Source organism: Melozone crissalis, unplaced genomic scaffold, assembly GCF_028551555.1.
Source record: "Melozone crissalis strain CALT ecotype California unplaced genomic scaffold, PUWL_Pcris_2 ptg000027l_1, whole genome shotgun sequence".
Classification (NCBI taxonomy): domain Eukaryota; kingdom Metazoa; phylum Chordata; class Aves; order Passeriformes; family Passerellidae; genus Melozone; species Melozone crissalis.
Window position 1 is genome coordinate 52610274 of NW_026535805.1, and position 25722 is coordinate 52635995.

At 38.8% G+C, this 25722-nt stretch overlaps 1 protein-coding gene across 3 annotated transcripts in view; it reads left to right on the plus strand.

Annotated features, from left to right (window-relative positions):
* The window catches only part of CD2AP (CD2 associated protein), a 76852-nt gene that overhangs the window by 38525 nt on the left and 12605 nt on the right, over window positions 1–25722 (plus strand). For 2 of the 3 annotated variants that reach the window (XM_054279508.1, XM_054279510.1), the window contains exons 4-12: window positions 3046–3146; window positions 7155–7275; window positions 10031–10215; window positions 13569–13677; window positions 16366–16457; window positions 17993–18097; window positions 20425–20461; window positions 20825–20887; window positions 24174–24333. In XM_054279508.1, coding sequence (XP_054135483.1) covers window positions 3046–3146; window positions 7155–7275; window positions 10031–10215; window positions 13569–13677; window positions 16366–16457; window positions 17993–18097; window positions 20425–20461; window positions 20825–20887; window positions 24174–24333 — 973 coding nt within the window. Of the gene's footprint in view, window positions 1–776; window positions 3147–7154; window positions 7276–10030; window positions 10216–13568; window positions 13678–16365; window positions 16458–17992; window positions 18098–20424; window positions 20462–20824; window positions 20888–24173; window positions 24334–25722 lie in introns of all 3 variants that reach the window. The other variant, XM_054279509.1, reaches the window with a different exon arrangement.

The window sequence follows — 25722 nt, forward strand, 5'->3', positions numbered from 1 at the left end:
AGTTTGTGGTATTAAAAAAAAATAGTAGTTTTCCTTTTGTTCTAATAAACAGGATGGCAGGACTCTAGCACTGGTGCTTCTGTATTTGTGATTTCTTTGTTATAATGCCAGTTTTTATATCAAGGTGACTAAAGGCTAGAGAAGAAAGCTTACCATTCCCTGCATCCAGCAAATGGGCTTGTGATTTGTATTTGGTCATACCAATCTCTTGTAAGATATTCCTTTAAATTACTGTGGCTTCCTCTGTCTGAAAAGGTTTTGAAGGCATTTATTATTTAAGCTTGCTTTTAAAAAAAGTTGAGAACTTAATGGTTCTGGCATGTTGATGCTTTGGGGTTTTGCTTATATTCCACTAGTTGTTGTTTAAAACCCTGATACAGGACCACCACCACCTTTACAATTTTTTTGAGACTTTGTTCCAGGAAACTAAGGATTTAAAATCACTTTTTAGTGAGACTGATCTGTGTTTGCATGTTGGCAAAAGTGTGTAGGTGCCTGTTGGGTGTTTGCACAGCAGACTTTGGAAAAACCCAACCTGAAAGATTAATGCTGGTCCTAGATAAATACAGCCAGGCTCTGAAAGGGAAACAATGTGATCTTATGGGTACTTCCACCTGGAGATACTGTAGGATTCTGTGAACCTGATCTCATACCAATTCAGCTGTCAGCTATTGTTCTGGTCACCCTAACCCTGGAATGTTTCCATATTTTCCATGTCACATCCTCATGCTGGTGGCTCTGGCCAGGGTAGAAGGTACAGCTTGGTCTCTTTGCAGGGCTCTGGCTGCTCTCATCCTTCTGGAGAAAATGGTGTTCAAGCACTTCCCTTTAGGCACACAGCTGTGCACCTGCTGCAGTGACAGTCTCTGCATTTCCATTTCACTTGCTGTTCCCTTTTTCCTGGAAGACTGTTTGAACAGCTCCTGCAGATCCTGTTTGCTATGTGCCTGGGCAATCACTTGCTTTCTAGAGCTAAGTTGGCTTTGTGTTTCTGGTTTTTCACTTGCTGAAATGAGGTTTACAATGTTAAAAACAGAGTTAAGTTTCTTTCATGCAGCTCTCCCTGAATTCAGGTATTTTTGTGTCAGGTGGGTGGTAAGCTGCAGGCAGAATTCCTATCAGTTAGATGTCTGCGTGTGTTTAGCAGAAAGAAAATACAGAAGTTGTGCTAAGTAACAGCAACAAAGAGCTAAATTTGGTTTACCCTATACAAAACAAACAAAACCTGAAGCCAGACAAGTTGTTTTGGGAAGGGACAGAATTGCCTGCAGGCTGCCAGCCCAGCAGTCCTGCAGCAGCACGTTAAGCTGGAGTTCTGTTCTCTGAGAGGACAGGTTCCCTCCCTAGGTTATTCTAGGGATTTTCAAAAGTGGGAGGCAGTACTTCCTAAATTGTGTCACTGGAAACAGACCTCAGAGGAGAGGGAGGTTTCTGGATGTGAAATGCATCCATGGGCTCCCTCCCACTCCCATTTAGATATAATTACACTATGAAAAGGAACACTGAGATCAGATTTATGCCAAATGGCAGTGACTTTTAAATTTGCCTTTTTTTGGTATCAGTTAATCTCCTACCAAACAGAAGCCTTGAAAGCACTGCAGGAGGCAGTAAAGACTATTGAACCATTTATTGCAATTACTCTGAACTGAGCAATCCCTCTGGGCTCGTGCAGGAGTTCCAGTGGAGGTAAAAGCAGGGTATATTATGTGGGCAATTATGTGTTACTAGAAATAACCCATGAAGCTTCATATTTCTGGTTTATTTGTTTCTTGCTTAGATCATATACCAGCATGTAGAAAATTCTTGATTTGGTGAGCCTCTCTCAGAAATTTTAGATGCTTGATGCCTGGCCTGTTTTGTACAGAGAATGCTGGGTGTGGTTTTCTAAATGCCTTGCTCTGGACTTTAAACAGTGCTATAAAAAGACAAGGATCAATCTTGGAGGCAGTGTCTGTGTTTTGAAATGTTTTTACACAGCTAATCTTAATTGCTGAAGCTTGAGTGTGGAAGGAGTACAAAGTATAAGAGAGAGAGCATGGAAATCACACAGCTCCTGTAAGCTAAGTCTTTACCACTTCAAACTTTTGATTGATATTTTCATTTAAACTGTGGCAGATTGTTTTTGAGGAGGATAGCGAGCATGCATGGGTCATAGCTCAAGATGATAATTGTCTTCAGAAGCATGCTGGCTGCTCTGTTGTGGAAAAGGTCTGAAGGCATGGCCTCTTGTTTGAAGGAGAAGTGCATAAACTGTCTGCGTTCAGCAGGAGCAGCGCTCCAGGATATTTGCAGAGTAATTAGGCAGTGTGGGTTCACACCACTGTGGCTGCAGGTCTTGAGTTCTCAGAAGCCACTTCAATGCTCTCCCCTCTCAGGATGTCATTTTGCCTTTTTAACGTCTGCAGTGCTTTAATAGTATGGGGCAAACAGCTAAAAACTGCACTTGATTTTAATCTTGCCTTTGTCAAAGACTGCTAATGGACAGTTTCAATTATTGGGTGCCATACTGGCACTGAGCAAAGGTAGGGTTTTTTTTAATTCACAGATAAAAATGAGTTCATATTTTGAAATATGAGCCCAGCAAATGTTGGCATGACTGCACAGCTGTGGTTAGCAAGGTCCTTGTTAGAGGCCAGAAGGTCTGTGAGCTCTCCAGTGTGGTGCATAACAAAAGTTGTTCCTGCTTTCAGGATTACTTAAGGACTGGAAGCTCAAACTTGTACCTTTTCTTCAAAGTAGATACTAACTGGCAGTGATTGCCATTCCTGCAAATTTTGGTTGGGAAATAGCTTGAGAAATCACTGTAGTGGGGATTTACCTGACTTGCCTGTGTCAACATGCTTTTTATAGCAGGTTGGTAATTGGTATAGTGTTCGTTTATCAGAACCATGGCTCCCTAGCCTAAGGTGACCCAAGCAAACCACAAAATCAGGATCAAAAGCTACATAGCTTTTTGGAATGGTTTCTGGGTCTTCAGGAGCAGGGTGTAGGAGGGATGGTTCTCCTTTATGAGTGTTCTTACTTCTGGTGTTTCTCTTGGATCAGGGTCCAAGAAGCGGCAGTGCAAAGTGCTCTTCGACTACGTCCCGCAGAATGAGGATGAGCTGGAGCTCAAGCTGGGGGATGTGATTGACATCGTTGATGAGGTAAGCTGTTCTACAGAGCTGGCCATTCATGTGCTGAGAGTCAAACCACTTTTTTGGCTGATTATTTGTATTACATGCTTGTTGGGAAGATAGCATGGGAAGTAGTGATTTTGCTGCTAAAATTAATAATTCTGGAGTTTTTCTCTCATGATCTAATACTAAAACTATGTATGCTAGATGTTTAGAAGAAATATTTTATCATCACAGTAATAAACTGTGATCTATTACACAGATTCATTGTTTGAAAGGGTTTAGCAGTTCTTTGGCCCTGTCTGTGTGATCCCTGGCTTTAGGATGCTTTGTGGTAAAACTGTTGGACCAGTTTCTTTAGGCAGACATACTCCAAATTGGTACAGGTGAAAAATGTTATTTGACTTGATTTGCCAGTTTCAAGTTCTCTTGCAGACCCATTGAATTGGAGTGGTGGTTTCTTATCTTTTTTTATCCATGTGCTTCCTTGGTGGCTGTTCCATTCAATAGCAGTGGTGGGAAGTTTGTATGTGTCAGAGGAGTGTCTCTTCCAAATGTGAAATCTTTCAGGGAAGCTGTGGAAAAGATCAGAGTGATTGTGGAAGGAACATTTTTAGAACTCAGAGGAAAACTTCTGCACAGCAGGCTCTGACCTTCCTTGGTGCCATCTCTTCCTCCCTGAAGCTCTGAGGAGGGAGAGTGAAGTTTTCTTTCTAGCCATGTGCTATTGGTGATGCTTTTTAAGTAGCTTTATGAGACTGTTTTTTATGTGCATGACCCTCTTTGGAAGAGAGTGCTAACCTGACAGTTGCCAGGAAGGACTCTTCCATTTTCCTAGCAAGGAAAAAGCTATGTCCTTTGATGCATTTGTACTAATACTTCCAGAATTTAATATTTGAGAGTAAACAGAGCAAGTGACTTGCTAAACCTGCTCACCGAACTCGCAGTTTCATAAATGCCTTTGTGTGCGGGTGTTTTTGAGGAATGTTCCTGGGTAACCTCAGCACTTTAATTTGTGGATGGTGCCTGCACTGGCAGTTGTGACTGGATGGTCCAGTGTAAGCATTCATGAGAGAGCACATGTAGTGAACTATTGTGGAAACAACACTTTTGCTTGCATGTGTTGGCATCTGGAATTATTTTCAGAGGGGAGTGTGCTGTCATGTATCAGAGATGGCCAAGTAGCCATCTGGTTTCTTAAGGAAGTGTGGATTATATTTTATTATTTAGATTTTTTTCTGTTAGTTGCCATGCTTATTCCTTTTTTAATAATTTGAAAATACGTTTTTGTAGTACCCAGTCTTTGCTACTTCTTCAACAAATTTTTAGGGAAATGCTACCTGATAGAAAAATAGTATGGTCACAGAACTGTTTGCACACTGTTTTCATGGTGATGTAGAAAAGACCTGACAGGTGTAGACTGTGTCTGTCTGCTTCATGAAACTGTACTGATGGGACCAGAAATGTAAAGAATGGTAGAAAATACTGTCCATGGGTTGTGCAATATGCTGGGATAACTTGTCTTAGGTAATTTGTCCTCAGTACTGTGAGATAGTTTGCTTCTTTGTGTTTATATGTAAAAGGTGCTGTTTCTGTGCATGCAGATGACTTGTAACTTTTACTTCAAGGAAAAATTGTTTGGTCACCTTTTTCTGTGGGGAAAATAAGGTAAAATCAGCTCTGTGAGGGGGATCGGCTCTATCAGTTCCTTGAGAATAATTCAGTGTTTAGCCCTTGAATGCTTTTTGTAAATTGAGTTGATGTAAATGACACCACTGATCATGAAATCAAAGGTGAAGGCAAATGGGTTCAGTAATTAAATGGTTGATATTGAAGAGAGCAGAAGAAAATGCCCAATTTTCTTTTTGGGAAGAAAATTGTGCAATGTGCTGGCTGAATCCACAGGGCTTTTTGTTTCTAGAAAGTCACGTGGGTTTTACACATGAAGAACATGCACAGAGTGCATATGGTGACTGTCATTGCTCTAAAACCTTGGTTTCTCCTTTATATCTTCCCCTCTCTCCTTTCAGGAGCAGCACTAAATAGCAGATTTATTTTTGTAGTATTATAGTTTTAGTATTTGCATGCTGTTTTTTCAAGTGAAATAAAATGTGATATAACATCATTAGGGAAGTTTTTAGAAAAAAAAACACAACAGATTGGTAAAGCTGCTTATTTCAGCCTTCTTCCCCATTTTTTCTTTGGAAGACTGTGTTTTTTGTACAAATAAGTTGATGGGATTCACACTGAAAAAAAAGTTCTGGTATGTGTACCAGAGCTGTACCGCTCTCTTGTGGAAATTGGATCATATGATAATGTTTTGGAATGGAGGAGAGGGGTTATGAAATTGTCATCTGTGTTGCTGCTGCTAACAGATGTGCAGGTGTTCTCCACCAAAGCATGGAGAGCTTCTTTAGCCTGTGTCATAATGTTGATGAAAGAAACCTTTTCTGGCAATGCAGTTTGTGTCTAGTCAGGGGTTTATATAAAGTCAATATGGTGAGGAGGCTGAGTGAGTGTGACCAGGAAATTTTGGGTTTGTTCCTGAGTGCCTCTGAGTTGGTGGCATCACTTTGCTTTGCTCTAAAGTGCTTTGCTGACCACATCTCTTGGCAGAGGAATAAATGGATGCTCAGGTCACTTTCTGTACTGTAACCATTAAAAGTTCCTTTCTCATGGCTCCTGAGTGAGTGGTGTGGGTGAGGCAAGGCATTTCTGTTTTAATTTTCTGTTATGTGTTCCATCAAACCTGAGGTGCCAGAGCCTGGGCAGCACTTGCCAGAAACCTGTGCTTAAAATTTGTTTCAGAGGCCCAGTCTCTGAATTTGAACCATCCACAGCAAAGCTGTATTTTCACACCAGGATGCCTTTAAAAACAACAGCGCTCTTTTCATTGCCTGTGTCTGCAGCTGCCAGGTTCTCCTTGGGCTCTGCTTGCCTGGAGGTGGACTGGCATTTAAAAACTGTGCCTGTGTGTCAGGCATAGTGACCTAAAAAGCCAGGCTATAAAAAGATAATGCAAACAGCTGCTGCTTGGTTTGCTTTTTCCTCTTGCTTTCCTTTCTTAAAAACAACTTTCCAGCCTCAAAACAGGGCAACCTAAATAAAAGATTCTGAAAAATTATGTTAATTACAGTTTTTAACTAGTGCTCGTTAGGTAAATAAACTGAATTTATTTAAGACATTTTGAAAACTGTTCATAAATTCAAAGGACACAATTCTTAGTCCTTTGGCATCATTTTACCCCATCACCTCTTGTTGCTCTGCTTTTGCTTGTTCTGCTTTAGACCATGCGGGGTATTCCTGATAAGCTTTCCAATATGTTGCTGGCCTTAGGACTGTGGTGTACCACCACAAAATCCTTGTGCACTTGGCGAGGTTGGTCAGCTCTGATGGGGCAGGTCCCTGCCCCTGTGGTGCATCTAGGGCCAGGCTGTGCTGTTCAGTCTCCTGCTAGATGGAGTGGATCCATTAATTTTCCATTTCTCTGATGTCCTTAAGGACTTTTCTCTGTTCTACTTCACATTATCTGTAGAAATTTAATCTTTCAAACTCATCTTTTGATCAAAATTGTGTGAAGCTGCCCTGTGGATGAGGCCAGTCAGAGCGGGACTTGTAGAAACTGGACAAGACAGAGGAAAAGACAGATGGACAGCAAAAACACATAAAAATTTCCATGGACACACAGACTCAAAGTTTCATCTGTATTTCATGAACAGATTAATACTTATTTGTTGTGTTAAATGTGCAGTGCCTCTTATTCTGTTTTGAGAACGTTGATGAACATTTTGCTACTTTTTTGGGATTAACTGAAATGGGCCTAATCTGCTGTTAGGATCGTTGCTGTAGTGGTACAAGTAACATTAAGTTGTTTTCTTCCTCTTCTTTTTGTCTAATACTTCTGCATGTTTGGTAGGTTTCTTTCTAAAGAAATAATGATAATTTGAACTTTCCCCAAAGTTGGTTGTAGAGTTTGTATGAAATTGATAGGAATGTCTTTTTTACTCCATTGGTAATGTGCAAAATATTTCTGTACAGGTAGAAGAAGGATGGTGGAGTGGAATACTGAATGGCAAGGCAGGGATGTTTCCTTCAAACTTTGTGAAAGAATTGGAATCAACGGATGATGGAGAAGCACAGGATGCTCTGGATGACACAGGTAGTGTTCTCTTTGTTGCAAACTCTTAGCAAAGTAATTTTTGATTTCTGGTATAATTTGGGGTATTATGGTTAAAGTCCAACAAAGCTGTAAAGAATTCAATCTTCCTAAGAATGATGTTCCCATTTCTTTCCAGAAAGTGTTTATGCTGAATATGAGGATACATGTCTGCTTCCATTTTCACTCATAATAAAATTGCAGTTAAAGTCTTAATCTTGCAAATGTATGGTATACACTTTATCACTAGAAATTTTATCATATTCAAAGTTGATATTTTTTAGACTTGGATATAAAATTATTATTTTGTTTAATAGCTTCTTTCAGTCTTATTCTCACAGACATGAGCTCTCTAAAACAGAAAGTTCAAGTGTTTAACCAAGTCATTTGGGAATCAAAACAGTGTGGAGAGCCTCAACTTAAATAAGTCCAAGGAAGGAGATCCCTGTTGAGTTTGTGAGGTCCCCAGGATGAAGTGAGAGATGAGGAATCTGACTCCATATTCTCAGAAGGCTGATTTATTATTTTATGGTATTGTATTATATTATATTAAAGAATGCTATACTAAAACTGTATTAAAGAAAGGATACAGACAGAAGGCTTAACAAGAATGATAATGAAAAACTCATGACTGACTCCTCAGAGTCCAGCACAGCTGATGGTGATTGCTCATTAAGTAAAAACAAGTCACAGGAAACCAATCAAACATGCACCTGTTGGTAAACAATGTCCAGACCACATTCCATACACAGGAGCAGCAATCAGATAATTACTGTTTTCGTTCTTTTCTGAGGCTTCTCAGCTTCCCAGGAGAAGAAATCCTGGTGAAGGTATTTTTCAGAAAATATGACCGTGACAGATCCCAGTTCTTAGGCCTTAGATTATGTTTTAATCTAACAATAAGATGTTTTTAATACAGGATTTACATTTGGCTGTCCTTTTCTAGCCATGACTGTGTAGCTGGGGCAGAAGCAGATGCTCTGTGGCTGAGCAGTAGCCTGGGTGGTGCCAGGCAGGTCTGTGTTTTACAGGCAATTACTCTGTTCCCTTGAAAATGCACTTTAGGAACATTTCAATCTGTGAAGATCAATTTGAAGGGGACTTGTCATATGGTATTGCTGAAACAGCAATGTTTTTTGGGAACATCATAGCAGAAGTTAATTGATTTTTAAAAGACAGTGGTCTAACATTTGAGAAAAACAGGTTTTTTTTTTTTACCTTGTGGTGATGTGCACCCTCATTTACATGGTGTCCAGTACTGATTGCTTCAAACAAGGTCTTGTTCAGACATAGGGAAGAGCCTGGCTTGGAATTTTTTTTTGGAAATTGTGGAAATCACAGTAGCACAAAATAAGAGCTTGATTTGAGCAGTCCCAAATAGCTCAGTGGCTGTTTCCTTGGAGGTCAAGTTCCCTGAGTTTAGTGGGGTCTGGTGCAGTGAATTTACAAATGGGTATATATTGATCTTAATTCCTGTTTTCTGAGATCAGTGACACTGCACAGTAATTTGAAGTAATTGTGTTTCCTGTCAGTACCTAACAAGTTGGTGTGTTCAGCCCCTCCTCCCCCAGGGGTTGTGTTTAGTGCTCAGTACTTTCACAGTCAGGGTCTGGAGTACCTTTTGGTTCCCTCCTCACTCTTGGGAAACAGTGAAACTTCCTTTCACTCACTTGTGGTCATTCAAAGGTGCAGCCTGGACTTTGCCCACCAAAGGGATGTTTAGCTGTCCTATGAGATATGAGGGGGATATAACTAAATAAAGAGCAGCTGGGTAGACAAAGGTGAGCAACTGAAGTCAAGAGAACTTAGCTTCACGATACCATCAAAATATCTTAAATTAATGATAGGAGGAAGAGGCTTTAATCTTTATTGCAGTTCACAGGCCTGCATGGGCTGAAAAGAACTTCACCCAACGGCTAAAAGACGTGGAGGCCATTTTGACTCTGGTTGATGAAAGCTGTCTGCTTTCACATGACTCTCCTGGAATTCTGCATGCAAAAGTTGCTTGACTATGTATACTAATTTGTGGACTTTAACAGATCTAACCATAGTTTAAAAACTTCTTCAAAAAAGTTGCAAAGCTCTTAGCAACAAAATTAAGTTATTCTCTGAAATACGCTTCTGGGGGGTGGATAAATGCTGTCCCTTAAAACTGAAAGATTAAAAGAATTGTAAATAGTTGAATTATCCAGCAGTGATTGATTTCCAACAACTGTATCTGGTTTCAATGCTTGGAGCATTTTGAGCAGTAGGAAAATGTCTCTGGTTCCTTGAGAGGCATCACTACCACTGAAATACACTCTGTTTTCCTGTGACAGTTGAAACATGTTTGGATTCATTATGAACCTTTATTGATTATTGCTTTCTGTGGTTGTAGCTGTTCAAATGAGAAGCTTTTAAATGTTGGACTAAAATGCCATTTTCAGAGAGTGCATAAGCAGTGTTTCATACAACTAATGGAAAACACTGATGTTAACAGGCTGTGGATCCTGAGTGATAATTGAAATAACAAGAATATTAGTGAGCTATTGACTTAGTTGCCAGAGTAATCAGGACAAAACTGGTGTGATTTAAGTTGGTCTTACATTAAATATAAAATGAGAACAAATATGAGGTGTTACAGCTACAGTGGTGTTCCTTGAAAAGCTCTTTATCAGGAGGAGTGCACAAAGCTGTGCTGCTTCCACTTTTTTCCCAGAAGAGCAAATAAATAATTTCAGCTTTTAAAATAGCTTTCCCTTTCTTATTTTATTTTCAGAGCCTGTTTTCAATAGTCCTACCTCACCTGTGACCTCTCCAGGAAATGGGAGTGAACCTGCTTTGGGACCAGCACAGCCAAAGAAAATCCGAGGTGTTGGGTTTGGAGATATCTTTAAGGAAGGCTCAGTGAAACTTAAAACAAGATTATCCAGTAATGAATCAGAAGATAAAAAGCAAGATAAGGTTTGTAGTGGTACATATTGTTTTTTTGAGATTTCCTGTTAAAATAATTTAGGAGATGTGGAATCTGACCATTACCCTCTCATCGGGCTCTTGCCTATAAAACAAAACAAATCTCCTTGAATATGCTTCACAGTAAGTTGTATTTAACATTGATTCCAAAAGGTCTAGTCAAATGTCTTGATATTTAAATCATTAGAGACTAAAAACCAAGCTGATACATAAATTCTCTTTTCAGAGCCATGACAGTGGCATCTCAAACCATCTGCAGTGTGAGGTCCCTCTGGTTCACCTTGTAACAGACTTTATGTATAGTCTGGGAGAAGATTAAGTCTACCAATATAAGTTAAACTTGTTTTTTAAAACAAGGAATATTTTGGCATTTCTTTGTGTTTTGGCTTATTTGGGTTTTTTTCTCAAGTTTTGGTGGATGTTGAGACTGCTGTTCTAGGTGTCAGCTGCCATTACCTTCAGTGAGTGCTGCCAAGCTTCATAAATTACTGGTTGTGTAAGCCTGTAAGCCTTACACAGAAATGCAGTTCTAGGATTTTGCATTTTCTTTTCCCCATTTTTTAAAATGGTTGAGTGGGAAAAGGAGCCCTTTTATTCTTTGTTTGAATTTTATTTTGATCTGAACTCAAGAGTGTTCTTACTCCTTGGAAGCACAGCAACAATGCGCAGTCCTTTCACTTGAGTTTACTATTCCAAGAGCTTATATATGGATTTTCAGCTTTTGGTAATTAAAGGCAGCTGAGATAGTCCAGTTTTGACTCAGGTGATAAAGAAAGCTTTTAAAGCCTTTGTCTATTTCAATTTGTTTGTGGGTTATGGTCATTAATGCTATTCTGGTGAGTGATTTGTTTTCCTTTGTCATGGTAATAATTGTATTGATGTAGGGCAAAAAGTGAGACGAGTCCCTTGGAGGAGGGGAGGATCAGAGACTTCCTTGAATGTGTTTTTCTTCAGTAGCAATGCTCAGAGCAATGGCATGCCGTGTGTATTGTTTGTTTCTGGTTTGGTCAGAGCATCAGATGATTTGGAAAAGTTGCAAGTGTGTTGCCTTCTGTTGAAAGCTTGGGGAATGTTGCTTCCTAAAGAAGGTGTTGTTTAGAAAAGCTCTGTGGCAGACCTTACTGCAGCCTTTCAATATATAGATGGAGAGAGACTTTTTACTGAGGTCTGTAATGAGAGGACAAGGGGCAATGCTTTGAACTAAAAGAGGGGAGACTTAGGAAGAAAAGAGAGGAGATGAGGAGGATGCTCTTCATGGTGAGGGAGGTGGGGTGCTGGAACAGATTGTCCACCCAAGTTATGGTTACCACATCTTTGGGATTGTTCAAGGCCAGACTGGATGGGGCTTTGAGCAGCCTGGTTCTGTGGGAGGTGTCCGTGCTCATAGCGGGGAGTTGGACTTGGATGGTTACTGAAGGTCCCTTCCAGCTCAAACTTCTCCATGATTCTGTGAAGTCACATGGATTCTCCTCATTCCTCCCCTTTGTCCCTTGATATGGCAGGCTGTGATCACTATGGTGATGTTCATGTGAATGCTGGTAGAGTAGGTTTTCAGGACCTATCTTCCAGTTTGCTTTCTTGTCATGAGATTGATTATTCAAAAGGGTGCCTCCCTACTGTCTGCCTTGTCACTTGGGAACATAAAGAGCCTTTCCAAACTTGTGCAATTAATATGAAGTCTGCTCAGACCTTTTGGATTGTTCTATTTGACTGTATATATGCAGTGACGTATGCTGTGCAGTTTTGGTTGGCCTGTCTGGAAAGGTCTGGTCATTTCTCATCAAGAGAGGAAATGAAGTGAGAAAACAGTTTTGCATAGCTTAATGTCAGAGAAATAAACAATTTAGTTCAGCACTCAGTATTCCACTTACACTTATTGCCAAAGTCATCCCAAGGTGGACAGACTTACAGAACAGCATGGAGAGCCCAAGGGACATAATTCTCATGAAGCTCTTGTAAAAATAGATGGCTTCCTTGGATTTGTGCTTAACTTGCTTTGGTGTTAGCTGATGAAATGCATGGAGAGCACTGTCAGTCTTTTAAGACAGTAAGAAAAAAAAAAAAAAAGAAAGCTGTGTAGAGTAGAGGTCTCTTTTCCCTTGGAAAATTCAAGCTGTTCAGCACAGGAAGGCTGAGCACTGATGGATCTGAAGGGCCCAAGAGTGTATATGCTGCTGCAGGAGATCCTTCCAGCTCTCCCAACATCCCACATGGGCTCAGGCTATTTATACCCTGTCTGCCTAAACTTCCTCTCTTATTCCTAATTGCATCTTACATTGGAAGGGGGAAATGCAGAGAACTATTTCCATGTTGGAGGTGTTTAATCTCAGAGGAGGGTTATTTTAGTGCTTCCTTCATATACCATTCTGGAGAGAGTTAAATTGCATAGGAACTGCAGGAGCATCCCAAATGACCTTGGCTTCTTCTATGGTATGTCAGAGGCACCAAACATCAGCCTACAGGCATTGTCTGGGTCTAAGGAGAGTAAAACCAGGTTCTCTGACAGTAGATCTGCAAAGTAGAACTGTAGATGAAAATGAGCAGAGTAACTAAAGGCAGTGGGATTTTTCATATCACTAATGCTGTTAGGGCTGCTCAGGTGAGTACTGACTGTAAGATCATATTCTGTGTTTGTAGCTCTGGGTGTGAAGAGGTGGATGCAGCTGAAGCTGTCAGAATCTGCCTGGCAGCTCAGTAAGTTTCTGAGGGGAAAAATTAAATATTCTGTAATATATTTTAGTTAGATGTCAAACTCTGAAACTTGTGGCAATGCCTCTGTTTTTTTCATTTAGGGGAAATCTGTAGTGACACTTGAACTGTTCTGTACAAATTGCTGAGAGGGAAGGGAGGCTGGGATGGGGTTTTCATGTTCTTTCATTTGTCTGAGTAGTTAAAAACTGCTTGTCTGAAGTGCTGTATGGCTGCTGAGTATCCTTGCCTTATTCCAGTGCAGGGTAAGCATGGCCAGAGAGTTGCTGAGAGCTGAGCTGTTAAATAACTGCTTCTGTTATGTGCTGGATATTCAGGCAATATTCAGGCTAATGGGAGAGTAACATCTGGAACTGCTGAAATACAATTGCTAAAGTATATTTGGCCATATCCTGAGACCAGCTTCCAGTTTGAAAGCTGTTCTCTGTCTTTGACCAGTAGACAAACTCTAATTGCAGTGTCTGTAATGAAGTAAATACAGTAAGCTAAGTACTTAGTGGGAAAACTCATTAAATCTCTTGGAGATGGTAATTTTCATCATCTCAGCTAATGAAAAATTCAGTATCTTCCATAGCCTAATAACAAACAAAACTCGAAAGAATTTTTGTTAACAAAGTTCTTTTTCCTTAATACAGCCATTACCTAACCATCCTCCTGGAACAAAGTTAATTCATTTTCCCAGTACAATAAAAACTGAAAACACACCTGAAGTAATAAAACCAGAAACTGAAAGTAAACCAAAAGGTAAGGCTGATGGATATTAAATCTGATATGTGGTAGTCCTTTCTTATGAACTATTTGGTTAGCAATTTATTTTTTTGGTGTTAAAATCTAAAATGTCTGCGTGTACTGAAGTTTTGTGTAATGTTCTATACGCTTGAGGAGTTATGCAAGTGCAAAAAAGTCTAAACTAATTTTTGCTTACATTTCTTTAGAAAAAAAATCAAAAACATTTGTAGGGTTATCTCCCAGAACAAAATAAGGCTGGGATAGGAGCTTCTATTGCAACAGTCATTTTGCATTAATTTTCTGTTGATGTGTTGTTTACTTTCTACCTTGTTTGATTCTGATGGGATGCTGGAGACCTATTTCCATGGAACAGTCTCCCAGCACAATTTCTGTCCCCAGCTTACACAAGTTCCTTTGTAGGCTCGGTATTTTCTGTGGAGGTGGCAGCATGCATCTGAAAGTTGGTGCTTAGGTTGTGTTGAGGTCTCTTCCCTTCATAATCCAGTTTCATTGTGATTCTGTTTATGCTGTTTTTTTATTTTTCTTTTTTATCTCTTAAGAATTTATGACTTCATTTAGCTGCCAAATTGCACAGTTTTATCAAGAGAGATATTTTTAAGTCAACCCAAAACATCTTGTGGGAGTGCCAATCCGTATAAAAAATTAACTTTGATTATGTGATGTGTAGACTGCTCATTTCCCCGGTTCCAGAGCAGACATTTTGTCAACTTCTGTATTGTAATTTTAAGTATATTTTTGTTTTATGTGGAAGTACCTTATTTTGGTGTGTTGTTTTCTATGGAATGCATAATTTGCAGAAATAAGAAGTCTACAACATCTTGCTTTTAAACCATTCCAGCGCTATTGCTCTAAGAACCAGCAAGACAATGTGCAGCCCTGAGCATTGTGAAATTTGACTTGTCTAAAAATATGCATAAAAATTAACTCTGCCTAGAAAAAAATCCCAACATTCAATGCTGGACACTCAAAGCATTCAGTATTTAGCTCCTTTAATAGATTCAGGTGCATCTCATGCCAAAAGCATGGAAGTTGATCTAATCCTGTAGCCCTGCTGAGTCTCTTTCCCAGAGAAGCAAATATATCAAAGAGGAACTTAAATATGACAGTAATAGAAGCTGTAGGAGAACATCAGTAGGTAATACCTATAGACACCAGATAAGAACATCTTAAACCTTAGGCTTGTTTTTCTCCCTTAGTGTTTTATTTAAATATAGACCATAGTGTAGTTGATGTGTCTCACCCTCAGTTTTGAGAGACCAGGTTTTAAAATAAACTGTATTCATCTCTTAGCAGATAAACACAGATCTCTGAAATGTTTAGGCTAGGTTGGCTTATTTTGCTGTGAGGCTCTTCTGGTTTTGGAAGTTTGTTTTGGCCTCTGGTGCAAGGATATAAAAATATTTTCTTTAAAAAGTAAAATAATCACAATTTGATCCCTCTTTCCCCCAGTTATGTTAGGATACAAAATCTATATATATTATCTCTTTAGGCTTGGCATACTTTGGCATTTTAACATAGTGGTTATTACTCCTTTTTCTTTGTGAATACAGTTTGTGCATTTTTAAACTAAAGATATGTATCTTGATTAAACAAAACACAACAACAGCAAAAAGGTTTGACTGCAACTGATTTATTCTCTTGGCACCCAGCAAAAGCTATCATTAAGAATTGCAGGTGATTCTGTGGTTCTGTGACTTGATGGTGTGCTGCTCTAACTGGAGGATGAAGCAGCTGCTCATTGTGCTGTCAGTGCCAAACACCTGATAGGTTATGGCAGCAGCTAAAGAGTCCTTTTTGTTTGCTTCCTCTTTCTTAGTGTGTCAGATACAGAAATACAACCTTTTTAGCTGCTAAATTGTTTAAAATGTGCTGGGGTTAAAAAGTCTATGTTTATGTATTTTGGTCTTTCTCATGGTTGTTTTTGTGCCAGTGTGGGAAAGGAAAACAAATCCTCTTGCGTTTTCAATTGTTACCACAATTTAAAATGGATTAGTTTTGAACTGTTCCAAATGGAAAGAAAAGAATTATTCTTTCTGCTTTTGCAGAAGAGCCTGTGGCCGAGAGTTGATGGCTCAGATGAGCTCTGGTTTCAGGTGCTTAGCCAAGGAATGCCTTTGCGTTAGTTACTTGGTTTCACTGCACAATTTCTGAAGTCTGCTGCCTGAAATTTCTGTGGCTGTACATGTTAATAAGGGATGTCACTTAATAAAGGATGTTGAAGATAGCTGCCTGTATTTAATTAGGACCACAAACTTGAAATTTAGATCAATTTTGAGAAAATACATAAAAATTCTAATAAGCTTGAAATAATTTTTGTGTAAAGTAGTTCAGAATTGAATGTATAAATGCTATTGGGGGGGTAGATGTGCTGTTACAATTTTAACTGCTACACTTTTAATGCCTCTTTTCTCCCTCTGACATCAGAGTGCTTGAATTAAGTTGTGAAAAAAAGGCTTTGGGGCTTATACTTCTACCTTCTCAAAGATCTATTTCCTTTGCTTAATAAGTATATAATCTTATTTTTCCTTTCATTGAATATTCATAAATCATTCTCAGGTGGCTGGTCTAGAAGGAAAGTGTGATTATAGTGTGAATTTCTCAGCTTTCAGACAGCATAAGTGAGCTGTTATAAGGAATGTTACTACCCATGGTATCCAGATTAATTGTGCTCCTCTGTTCCAGCCAAGGAATATTGCAGGACAATATTTTCCTATGATGGCTCAAATGATGAACTTAGCTTTAAAGAAGGCGAGATCATTCAAATAATCAGTAAGGTAAGAATGCTGGGTGTGCTCTGGCCATGTATATGGCTTTGGTGAATTTTGTACAGGGAGGTTGTGTATGAACTGAGAAGCAGGAGGGTCTGTTGGAGCAGATATTCCTGTAGACTGATTTCTCTCATGTGAGAGTCAACTCTTTGCTTCTGCACTTGATGAAGATACAGATGACTTCAAAGATTGTTCCAGAGTGGGAGTTATCTTGGGATCCTCAGAGGCCAGTGGGATCAGTGTACACTCAGTACCAAATGCCTTTTCAGTGAGGAAATGGGAAAAGCTTTCAAACAGCCCCTTTACCTTCAGAAACAGTTCTTGTTCCCTGAGGATTCAGAATAACCAGACAGAAATTAGTGATACTTTCTGTCTGTAAGAGAAACGTGATTATTTAGTTGAATGTTCCCATTTGTGTTGAATTCTGAAAGACCATTCTGATGCAGAGATGATTTCAAACAGAAAATAAAGCTATCCATAATTAATTTCCCTGCACTATTCTGCAGACTTTTGTTAGTCTGCTTGCCTATATTAAGAAATAATGACTTTGCTAAAAAAGTGGAAAGTTTAATCTTCAATTTTCACTCAATTGCAGAAGAAGACTTAACACATTTTTCTTTATTAAAACTTTAATTCTGTGGAATTAAGTGATTGCTATTATGAGCATCATTGATCATAACTACAGTGGAAATGAGTAGTTGTGGAAGCCCTTTTGTGAACAGAGCAACCCTTGCCCCGTCTCCACTCAGTCTTTTGCCTCTCTGTCTTTTTAAACCAATTTATTCCAAGCACACACTGGTTCATAGTGGAGCTAAAAAGAGTTGTCCAGGCTGAGTGGCATCCCTGCCCATGGCAGAGGGTTTGAACTGTGTGATCCTTCAGATTCCTTCAGCCCAGACCATTGTAGATTTCTGTGATTTTTTTTTTTGGATCTGAGGCACAGGGGAAAGCTGTTATTTATGCTGGTGAAGTATAACATCATACTTTCTGTTATGGACAGAGGCCTTCATCCAGTGACATCATGTAATGGAGTTCTCTGCCACTGAATTAATTATCCAATACTGTATTTTCTCATAGTGTGGTTATTTTTTCTCTCAGGGGTTATATTCTTCTGCTTCTTCACCCTTTTCAGACCAGTGGAGCTGATCCATCACATCAGAATCACTTTTTTTTAGTAGAATTGTGCGTCATGCCAATATCATTTGGAGTATTTACTGAATAACTTGCTGGTCAAGGAAGCTGAGAAGATCAAATGTTGTGTGTTAGGTCTTAACTGGGTTTATGTACTTTCCTTCCCTTTGCAGATCTTATCCTTACACCCTTATCTTATATGATGTAATATAATTTCATCCTACATTTTAGAAAACAAACAAAACCTGACCAAATCTGATCCAATCTGTAGCTGTTTCCCCTTGTTAAGTTGGCCAATTTCAGACAAACAATTACTTTGTTTGGAATAAAAGGGAAGAAGCTGTTGTGTAACTGTATCTGTTCCGGGGAAGAGGTAAATACTGGTTGAAATGACCTGTTGTTTGTTTTAGGACACTGGAGAGCCAGGCTGGTGGAGAGGAGAGCTCAATGGCAAAGAAGGAGTCTTCCCAGATAACTTTGCTATTCAAATACAAGAGTCTGATAAAGACTTCCCTGTAAGTTCTTACACCTATTGTTTAGTATCACAAAAAACTATTAATGAAAATGTAGAGAATAAAAAAAGTCACCACACATTATGCTGCTTAAAATATTACAATTGTGGCAGTTTTAACTTTATCTTGACCTAGCTGTATAAAAGAAGAAAGATGAAAAGATTAATCTTTGTATTTAACTTGTCCATAAATACTAAAGTGAGGCATGTTTTTTGAGATTAATTAATGAAGATGATCAGGTCCTTTAGAAAAGGATGTAGTTATGAAAGCATGGTGTTGCATGTTACTGATTACTAAATTAAACCCTTACTGTTTAGGAAGGAGATAAGCTGTTGGTTTTTTCCATCTCAAGTCCTTAAGTAACTGTAATTACAAAATGCTGAGTGACCCTTCTGGGTCTGATTGGGATTTTTCCATGTCAAAACAAGCAGTACGCTGCAGTATATGAAGGATATTTTGTGGGTAGGATTTAGAAATGTTTTTCACCATCTTGTGTACTAACTTGTAGAAATTCATGTTTTCATGTGGTTCTCAATGATCTTATAATTTTGGTCCTCATTTTACAATGGGTTTTTTTTTTGTTGAGATTAGTGTGGTGTTTTGGTTCTGTCACATTTGTGTAGCAAAAATGGTTGTTTTAATTCCCAGATGTGCATCAGCCCCAGGTGGAATGGATTCAGCTCCAGATCAGGAGTTACTAATTTATCATTTATCCTGAGTTGCCTCACATACACAGAAACCTACCTACCCACAGTCAGAATTTTCTTTACAGATGGATTCTCAGCTGTGCAAGGGTGGCATAAATGCCATAAAATACAAGAAAAGAGGGTAGGTAGGGTGGCTATTTCACAATATAGAGTTGTTTCCTACAGAGAGGGAGGGGGGAACCATTCTTTTACCCTAAACAGCATTTCCCTGCTTTGATCCTTTGTTCTGCTTTGTGTGCAGTGTCTCAGCACAGGGATTCACCTTGCACTGAGCAGCTTTCAGGTTCAAGGCATTGGATGGCTGGTGATCATAATCAGCTATTTGATACTGACTTCATGAAAAAACAGAGCAGAACTGTATAATGGCAAGTTGATGCTGGACTCTGTTTAATTGTTTTTGGTACAGGCAGCAATGCTGCACAGCTGGATAATGTAGTTACTTTTTTGGGAAGAAAGAAAATAGAATCTTGTTACTTAGGTACACTTGCTTTTGTGTCCTCTGAAACCAGAGAAAGAAATTGAATATGGGTTCTCCTGCTTGCTTAGTTACATTTCACATGTTAGAATAAAATCTTGTTGCATTAAAAAGAGCTTATTCAATAGCTGTAGGGGCACAGAAGTGAAATCCATCCATAGCAAATGTTTGAAAAATTCCCACTGCAGGTGTTTTTGGAGGGGGTGTGTTACAGAGAGCCTGTATGGTTTCAGCAGTACCTGTGTGAAGAACAAGTGGTTTTGTAGGCTTTTGTATCATTTTATCAGGGAATCTTGTCCTTAGCACGACCAGAAAGGCCCCTCTTCTAAAGTAGCTTAATGAATCACATTCCAAGGATGAGTGGTTGGATCTCTCCTGGGAGGTGCCAGTCTCCTTTCGGCAGGACAGATATTCAGCTTCCAAGTGTATCAGAAAGTGATGGGTAACTGTTTCAAAATAGTAATTTCAATGTACAAACTGTTGCATTGTGATATTTTGTACATTTTTAATGGCTGGCATAGTTTGTCCATCTCTCCCACTTAAATATAATGATAAGGGAGCTCAAAACAATGTTTTTGATGTAACTGCAGTCTTTGAGACAAATGCTGCCAGCATCTATTAGTTTTTTCTTACAGTTACACTAATTTAAAAGTCAGTTAATAGAAGCCATTCCTCTGATACTCAATTCAGAAACCTGTTTTTAGTGAAAGTGAACATTTTTGGTTCAAAAAATTACCTGATTACTCTTTTAAACTGGTATTGTACTAAGATTGAGGTTTAGATATTGAAAGCAAAATGAGTGTGATCAGAGCAATTCTTTGGACTACAAAAGGTGAAATTACTGGATTTAGGGTTTTTTCTCCTCTGTTTATGCACATTGCTGGAGCACTGATTTAATTTCAACAGACCTGAATTTTGTTCCTGAATTTTTATAACTGGTTGTCTGGGAGATATCAGAGGAATTGTTCCAGGTCTTTGTGTTTTCTGTCTGAATTGATTGCCTCCTTTGTGAAATACTTTGAAATCAGCTGGTAAACAAGCTCCACGTTACAGTATGCAAAACAAAACACAAATGAGGCTGTCTTGGATACAGAGAATATCTGCTTGCTTGCTTGTTTGACTTTGGTTTTTTCCCCTTCATTTTGCAGAAGCCAAAGAAACCTCCACCTCCAGTTAAAAGTCCTGGTATGTAGTACATGTCTGGTGTTCTGAGAAAATACTAAATTGCAGAAGCAGTGTATGACTTCAAAAGAAAATTTAGAAGTAGTTTTTTATTTCTTAGTAATGCAGCCATAGTCACACCTCAAGCTTACTTTTCATATTTTATATATTTTGGTGTTGCTGTATATTTTAAAAATTATGATGGAGCCTACTTTGGAAACATTTTAACAATGGCTCACCATTTTCTGGGCTCAAGTGAGTGTTTATAAACGGCATTACAGTCCTTGTAAAAGAGAAGACACAACTTGGCATTAGTCTTATTTTTAGTTAGTGACCAAGATAATTAAAGCTCTTTGAAAAATGTCTGTGGTTTGCATTTGCATTCAGCTTCAAGACCTGAATTGCCAGCTGGAGAGAAGAAATTCCTTTCTTTGAGGGCAGAAGAAAAAGGTAAGGACAGTTTTCTTCATAGTGACTTGGCTGCTCTGGCAATGGGTGTCTGTTCAGGAACCATCATACAGGCTCCCTTGATACCATCTGCTGAAATTGTCATGTCTGTGATGTTACAAAAATGTCTTTGGAGTGGTTAGAGGAATTGCTAAACTCTATTAAAATGTTTATTTCTTATTATTACATGACATTCTGAAGATTGGTTATTGTATTGCACAGTAACATAGTTACTATTAAATATCTGAAGGTGTAGTTCTGTGACAGTGACTGCAGTTTTGAGCAGCAGGAGTAACTTACTAGAAAGGCAAAGGTCAACTGCTGCAAAAATCAGTCTGGTCAAAAGTATTTTGAAAGAGCTACACAGAACAGATACAAGATTCCTTAGATAGATGCTACAGTCTCAGACATTGGGGATTTTTTATCCTGTTTATTCTTGCTATATTCCGTATTTTCAAGTTCCACTGAATTTGGAGACATTTACTACTTTATTCTTAAAATTTAAAGGATGCCTTTTTCCAGAGGCAAAGCTACTGTTGTCACCCAAACAGATTCTAAAAGGCTTCTTTCCATATTTGAAAAAACTTGCCAAGTGAAAATGTTTGATTGTGTTTAAAAGTGAGAAGCTTAAACAAATGTGTTGGTTGGGCCTTGCAGAAGAAATCCTGCAGCTTAACCAAATTACAAAACCACTCTGTCCTGTGAATGGAGAACTGTGGCTGACCACCATTTCTACCAGTGTGGCTCCTGATGGGTTTCTTGGCTTCCTTGGGCAGTTTTTATAACCCCCATTTTAACAAGGCATCCTCTCAGGTATTGAATATGAAAAACACTTGTTAAGTCACTTCTGTTTGTTCTGTATATGACCAAGCAGTAATTTTTATCTGTTGGAGCAGTGTCTTCAGATGTGAGTTAAGATCAACTGTATGATTCCAGAAATGCTGATCTCTTGGCTCCTTTTAAATACTTCTAAACTGAAACCAGTTTAATTTTAAACTAGTTCTGTTTGGACTAAAGTGTTAATCTTTGCATAGTTGAGCTCAACTGTTCATGGAGGAATATAGGCAAAAATATTGAGTGACACTGTCCAAAAAACATAGGAATGTGAAATCTTTTACAAAATTACAAGGTAAAGAACTCTTCTTTACTGAGCTACAGGAAATGAAGGAGGAAAAATTTGTTAAGGATTCAATTGCAGATCAGGTCATAAGAATTAGTTTTCTAGATAGCACTAGTGTTTTACTGGAAGGTATACCCATTTATCAGTGCAATTGGACTTGTGGAAAAATAGCACTGTTACTACTAGTAATTGAATCCATTAAGTATGAAATTGTTCTGTAACTAGTTCTCAGGAAAAAAATATTAATTGAGCAGCTTTAATCAGAAGCTATCAAACCATGTCATTTTTTATGCCTACTGGGAGACTAATCTGTCTTTAATTGCAATCAAATATTGATCAAAAATTAGAGTTTCTGTGAGTGCTTCTGTATTTATAGTGAAGGGCACTTAGTGGTGTCTGTCATGTAGAAATTTTTTTCCAGTGTAAATGTCTTCAGATTCCTGTTTTCTATTTCCATTACTAACCTATTCATTTTTAGCCAACATTCTTTTTCATTGAGAAGCAAAATCCAAAAAAGACATGTCATTTTGTCCAGCAGAAATGCCCAGTTTCTGTGTTCATGGTGAGCCTTGGCCTTTGGTATTAACTTACTCCACTTAGCTATAGACATTTTTTATATTCAGTTTCTGAGTTGGGAGTATTAGAAAGGAGAACTGACAGATGAGAGTTCAGGAATAGGGTTTGATGACAGCATTTTTTTCTGCCGTGTTTATGAACTCTCTTAAAAGCAAATTCTCAACTTGTGCTGAGCACAGCTTCAATAAAGCCATTGATCTGCAGTTAGTGCTGGCTGGTGTTGGCTGTTAAAACTGGCAGTGTTATGTTGGGTGGGGAGGCAGGAGTGGCTGCTGCTGCTGATGTGCTGCTTTTCACAGGGCAGGCAGCCCCACCGTGTGGCAAATCCTTCCACTGCTTCAGCATCCTGTGCTCTTAGCTCCATGCTGAGACACTGCAGGGAGATGGCAGCCAGTTTGTTTTGGCTCGTTTCTCCTCCTGGTGTTCGTGTCCCAAAGCAGGAAGCAGTTCTGCCCCTGAGCAATGCTTTTGGCAGAAGTGTCTCTAGGATCTGTTTGCTTCCCAATACTCCTGTGAAAGTACGTTGGCTTCTTCCTGTTTTGGGGTTGGAGGGTGCTCAGTGGCTGCAGGACTTGTCCAAAGGGAATCAGTCCTAGACCTGGCAGTTCAGGCACTTTGCTGGCATGGAGCTGAAGCAAATACCCAGCCCTGCTCCCAGGTCCATAGCATATATAAACAATTTACACCAGATCAATACATGGTTAAAAGCAAATTGCAGAAGGGGAGAATCAAAGCTGAAGGTCACTCTCTCCATCCCAGTTTACTGATTTACTGCCCTATAAGGGCAGTAACTGTAAAGAACTGTAACCCTTTGCTGTAACCTAACAATTATTTTTTAGAATATTCAGTACTTAGTGTATATTGAACTGTGGCATGGTTTTACAGGGAAAAGTAGAAAGTTTGGTCTGGCTAATCCAGCAGGGTAGAGTTAGGACACACGGGTTCAAACCTATTCAACTATTGCTTGTAAGGCAGCTTGAATTTTATAGTGTCCTGTATGTTGTATGCCAGCTCCTTTGGACAGGATTCAGTTAGATCATGTAGTCATTAAACAAATAAATAGTTTGTTTTTGTTTTTTTTTTTTTTTTTTTTAATTATTCATACCTAATTTCCATCTCTGTGTAGGAAGGCAGACTTGAGATAAAATAAATTCAGCTATTCAGATAAAAATTCATTTCTCTCCTCCCCCTGTCCATAGATAAATTATGCTGTTTGTATGTGTAAGAAGTCTAGTTACAACAAAATAAAAACCCCTGCCTCTTTAAAAGAAAATCAAATGAATTTGTAGAAAAGACAAAGCAGTACATAGATTTTTCGTTCTTACCTGTCATTTGCAGTGCAATAATGTGAATCCATAATTTATCACTACTGTTTCATGTCAGTAGGAAGATTTATCTTACTCGTAGATAAATTTTTGAGCTCAGGTAAGTAATTTGTGTGTTTTGATAAGGTATCATTTAAGACACTTGCATATGTATTTTTCATTTTGATCTTCAGAGAAGGCATTTCTGACAGCATGTGCTTTCTAACTGATTAGCAGTGTAAGAATTCTAGACAATGTGGAGTTTTTAAAATGTGACTTCCTTTGTCAGATGAAAAAGGAGCTTTGGATCAGAAGCCTTTGAAGCCACAAGCTCCTCAAGTACCACCCAAGAAGCCGATTCCTCCAAGCAAGACCAACAGCCTACTGAGAGCAGGGCTCCTGCACCCAAAACGTCCAGACAAACCTGGTTTGCCATCATCTGCATCCAAGTCAGTATCAATGAAACTGCAGGCACCAAATATATTCAGTTTGATTTGTTGTTTGATCTTCCCTCATGGATGAGTTGGGAAGAAATGTGTGCTTTAAGTGTGAAAAGGATGCAAGAATAAGTTTTGCCTTATACCTACCATTGTCTTAGTTCTCCAAGTCTTGATGAAGGTGAACTTAGGCTTTTCAAATCCTTTGAGACATTGAATCCATCTCAGAGTCAGCATTAGAGCATAACTGGCCATGGTGCAGATGAAATTGCTCATCTGATTGCTGCTGTAGCTACAGTAACAGGGTGGAATAAAAGAATGTGGGCATGGCCCTTGAGAATTATTACTGTGTTGAAAACAACCCTGAAAATTTGAGCTGCCTCAGTGTTCAAGGCTTGAGCACTTTGTATAGGGTAAGATAGATGGAAAGGAAGAACTGAGCATAGGTACCTCTGCTAAAGGTACTCACTGTGGTACTCATGTCTGCTCCTGGGAAAGGGAGCACTTACTACAGAACCACATTCAGATTCTCTACTCTTGAGCCTTCTCCCTTGAGTTACTGGATAAATAGATACAAATACTTCTAGATCCACTTAATTTTTTTTTCTCATGAGTTTGAAACTTCCACTAAAACTAATTTTGCATCCATGCAGTCTCCCACACATAGAATTTTCCTTTTTGTCTCCACTGCAGCAGTTGCTAGGCCCTTACCCAGAAGTGTAAATCAACAGCTGACTGGTAACTGTGCCTTTGGGATGTTGGCTTGAAAGAACCATGAGAAAGTGAGGTTGTGCTACACTTGGCCTTGTGCAAATAAAGCTGCTACATCAAAGAGCTTGCACCTTAAATAACTTTTCAGTATGGAATTATGTTATATTCACTTGGTATTTTGGAGGCTTTCCCAAGTAAAGATTATTTTTTTAAAACCACAAGTCATACTGTTTTCCAGCTTAGAAAATAATTGTTGTTCTAAAGGGATGCCCATGTGCAGTTAAATAGAGGTCTGTAGTAAGCTGTGGGCCTTGATAATTGAAACCTTTAAATCTTAGAGATATTTAAATGTCTTAAAGTGTTTAGCATTGTTTTAGGAAGATCAGGCTGCTATCTCTTTTTCTACTGCAATAAAACTTTTACAGGCTTTGGGAAGGCTTTGGGAGGTGAATTAATGAAAGGGGCACAGTTTATATATGATATGTACAGGCCAACCAGATAATCAGGCCTGGTCAGCATGGGTTTGTCATGGCAAGATCTGTAAAGGAAAATGTTTCCTATTATTTTTTATTTATTTTGGTGGAGGTTGCACTACTTTGGATTTTTTTCATTGTTGTTCTTGGGATTTTTGTTGTCTGTGAAAGATGTGAGCAGATATGGAAGGAATGCATAGTAGAACAAAAGCTGCAA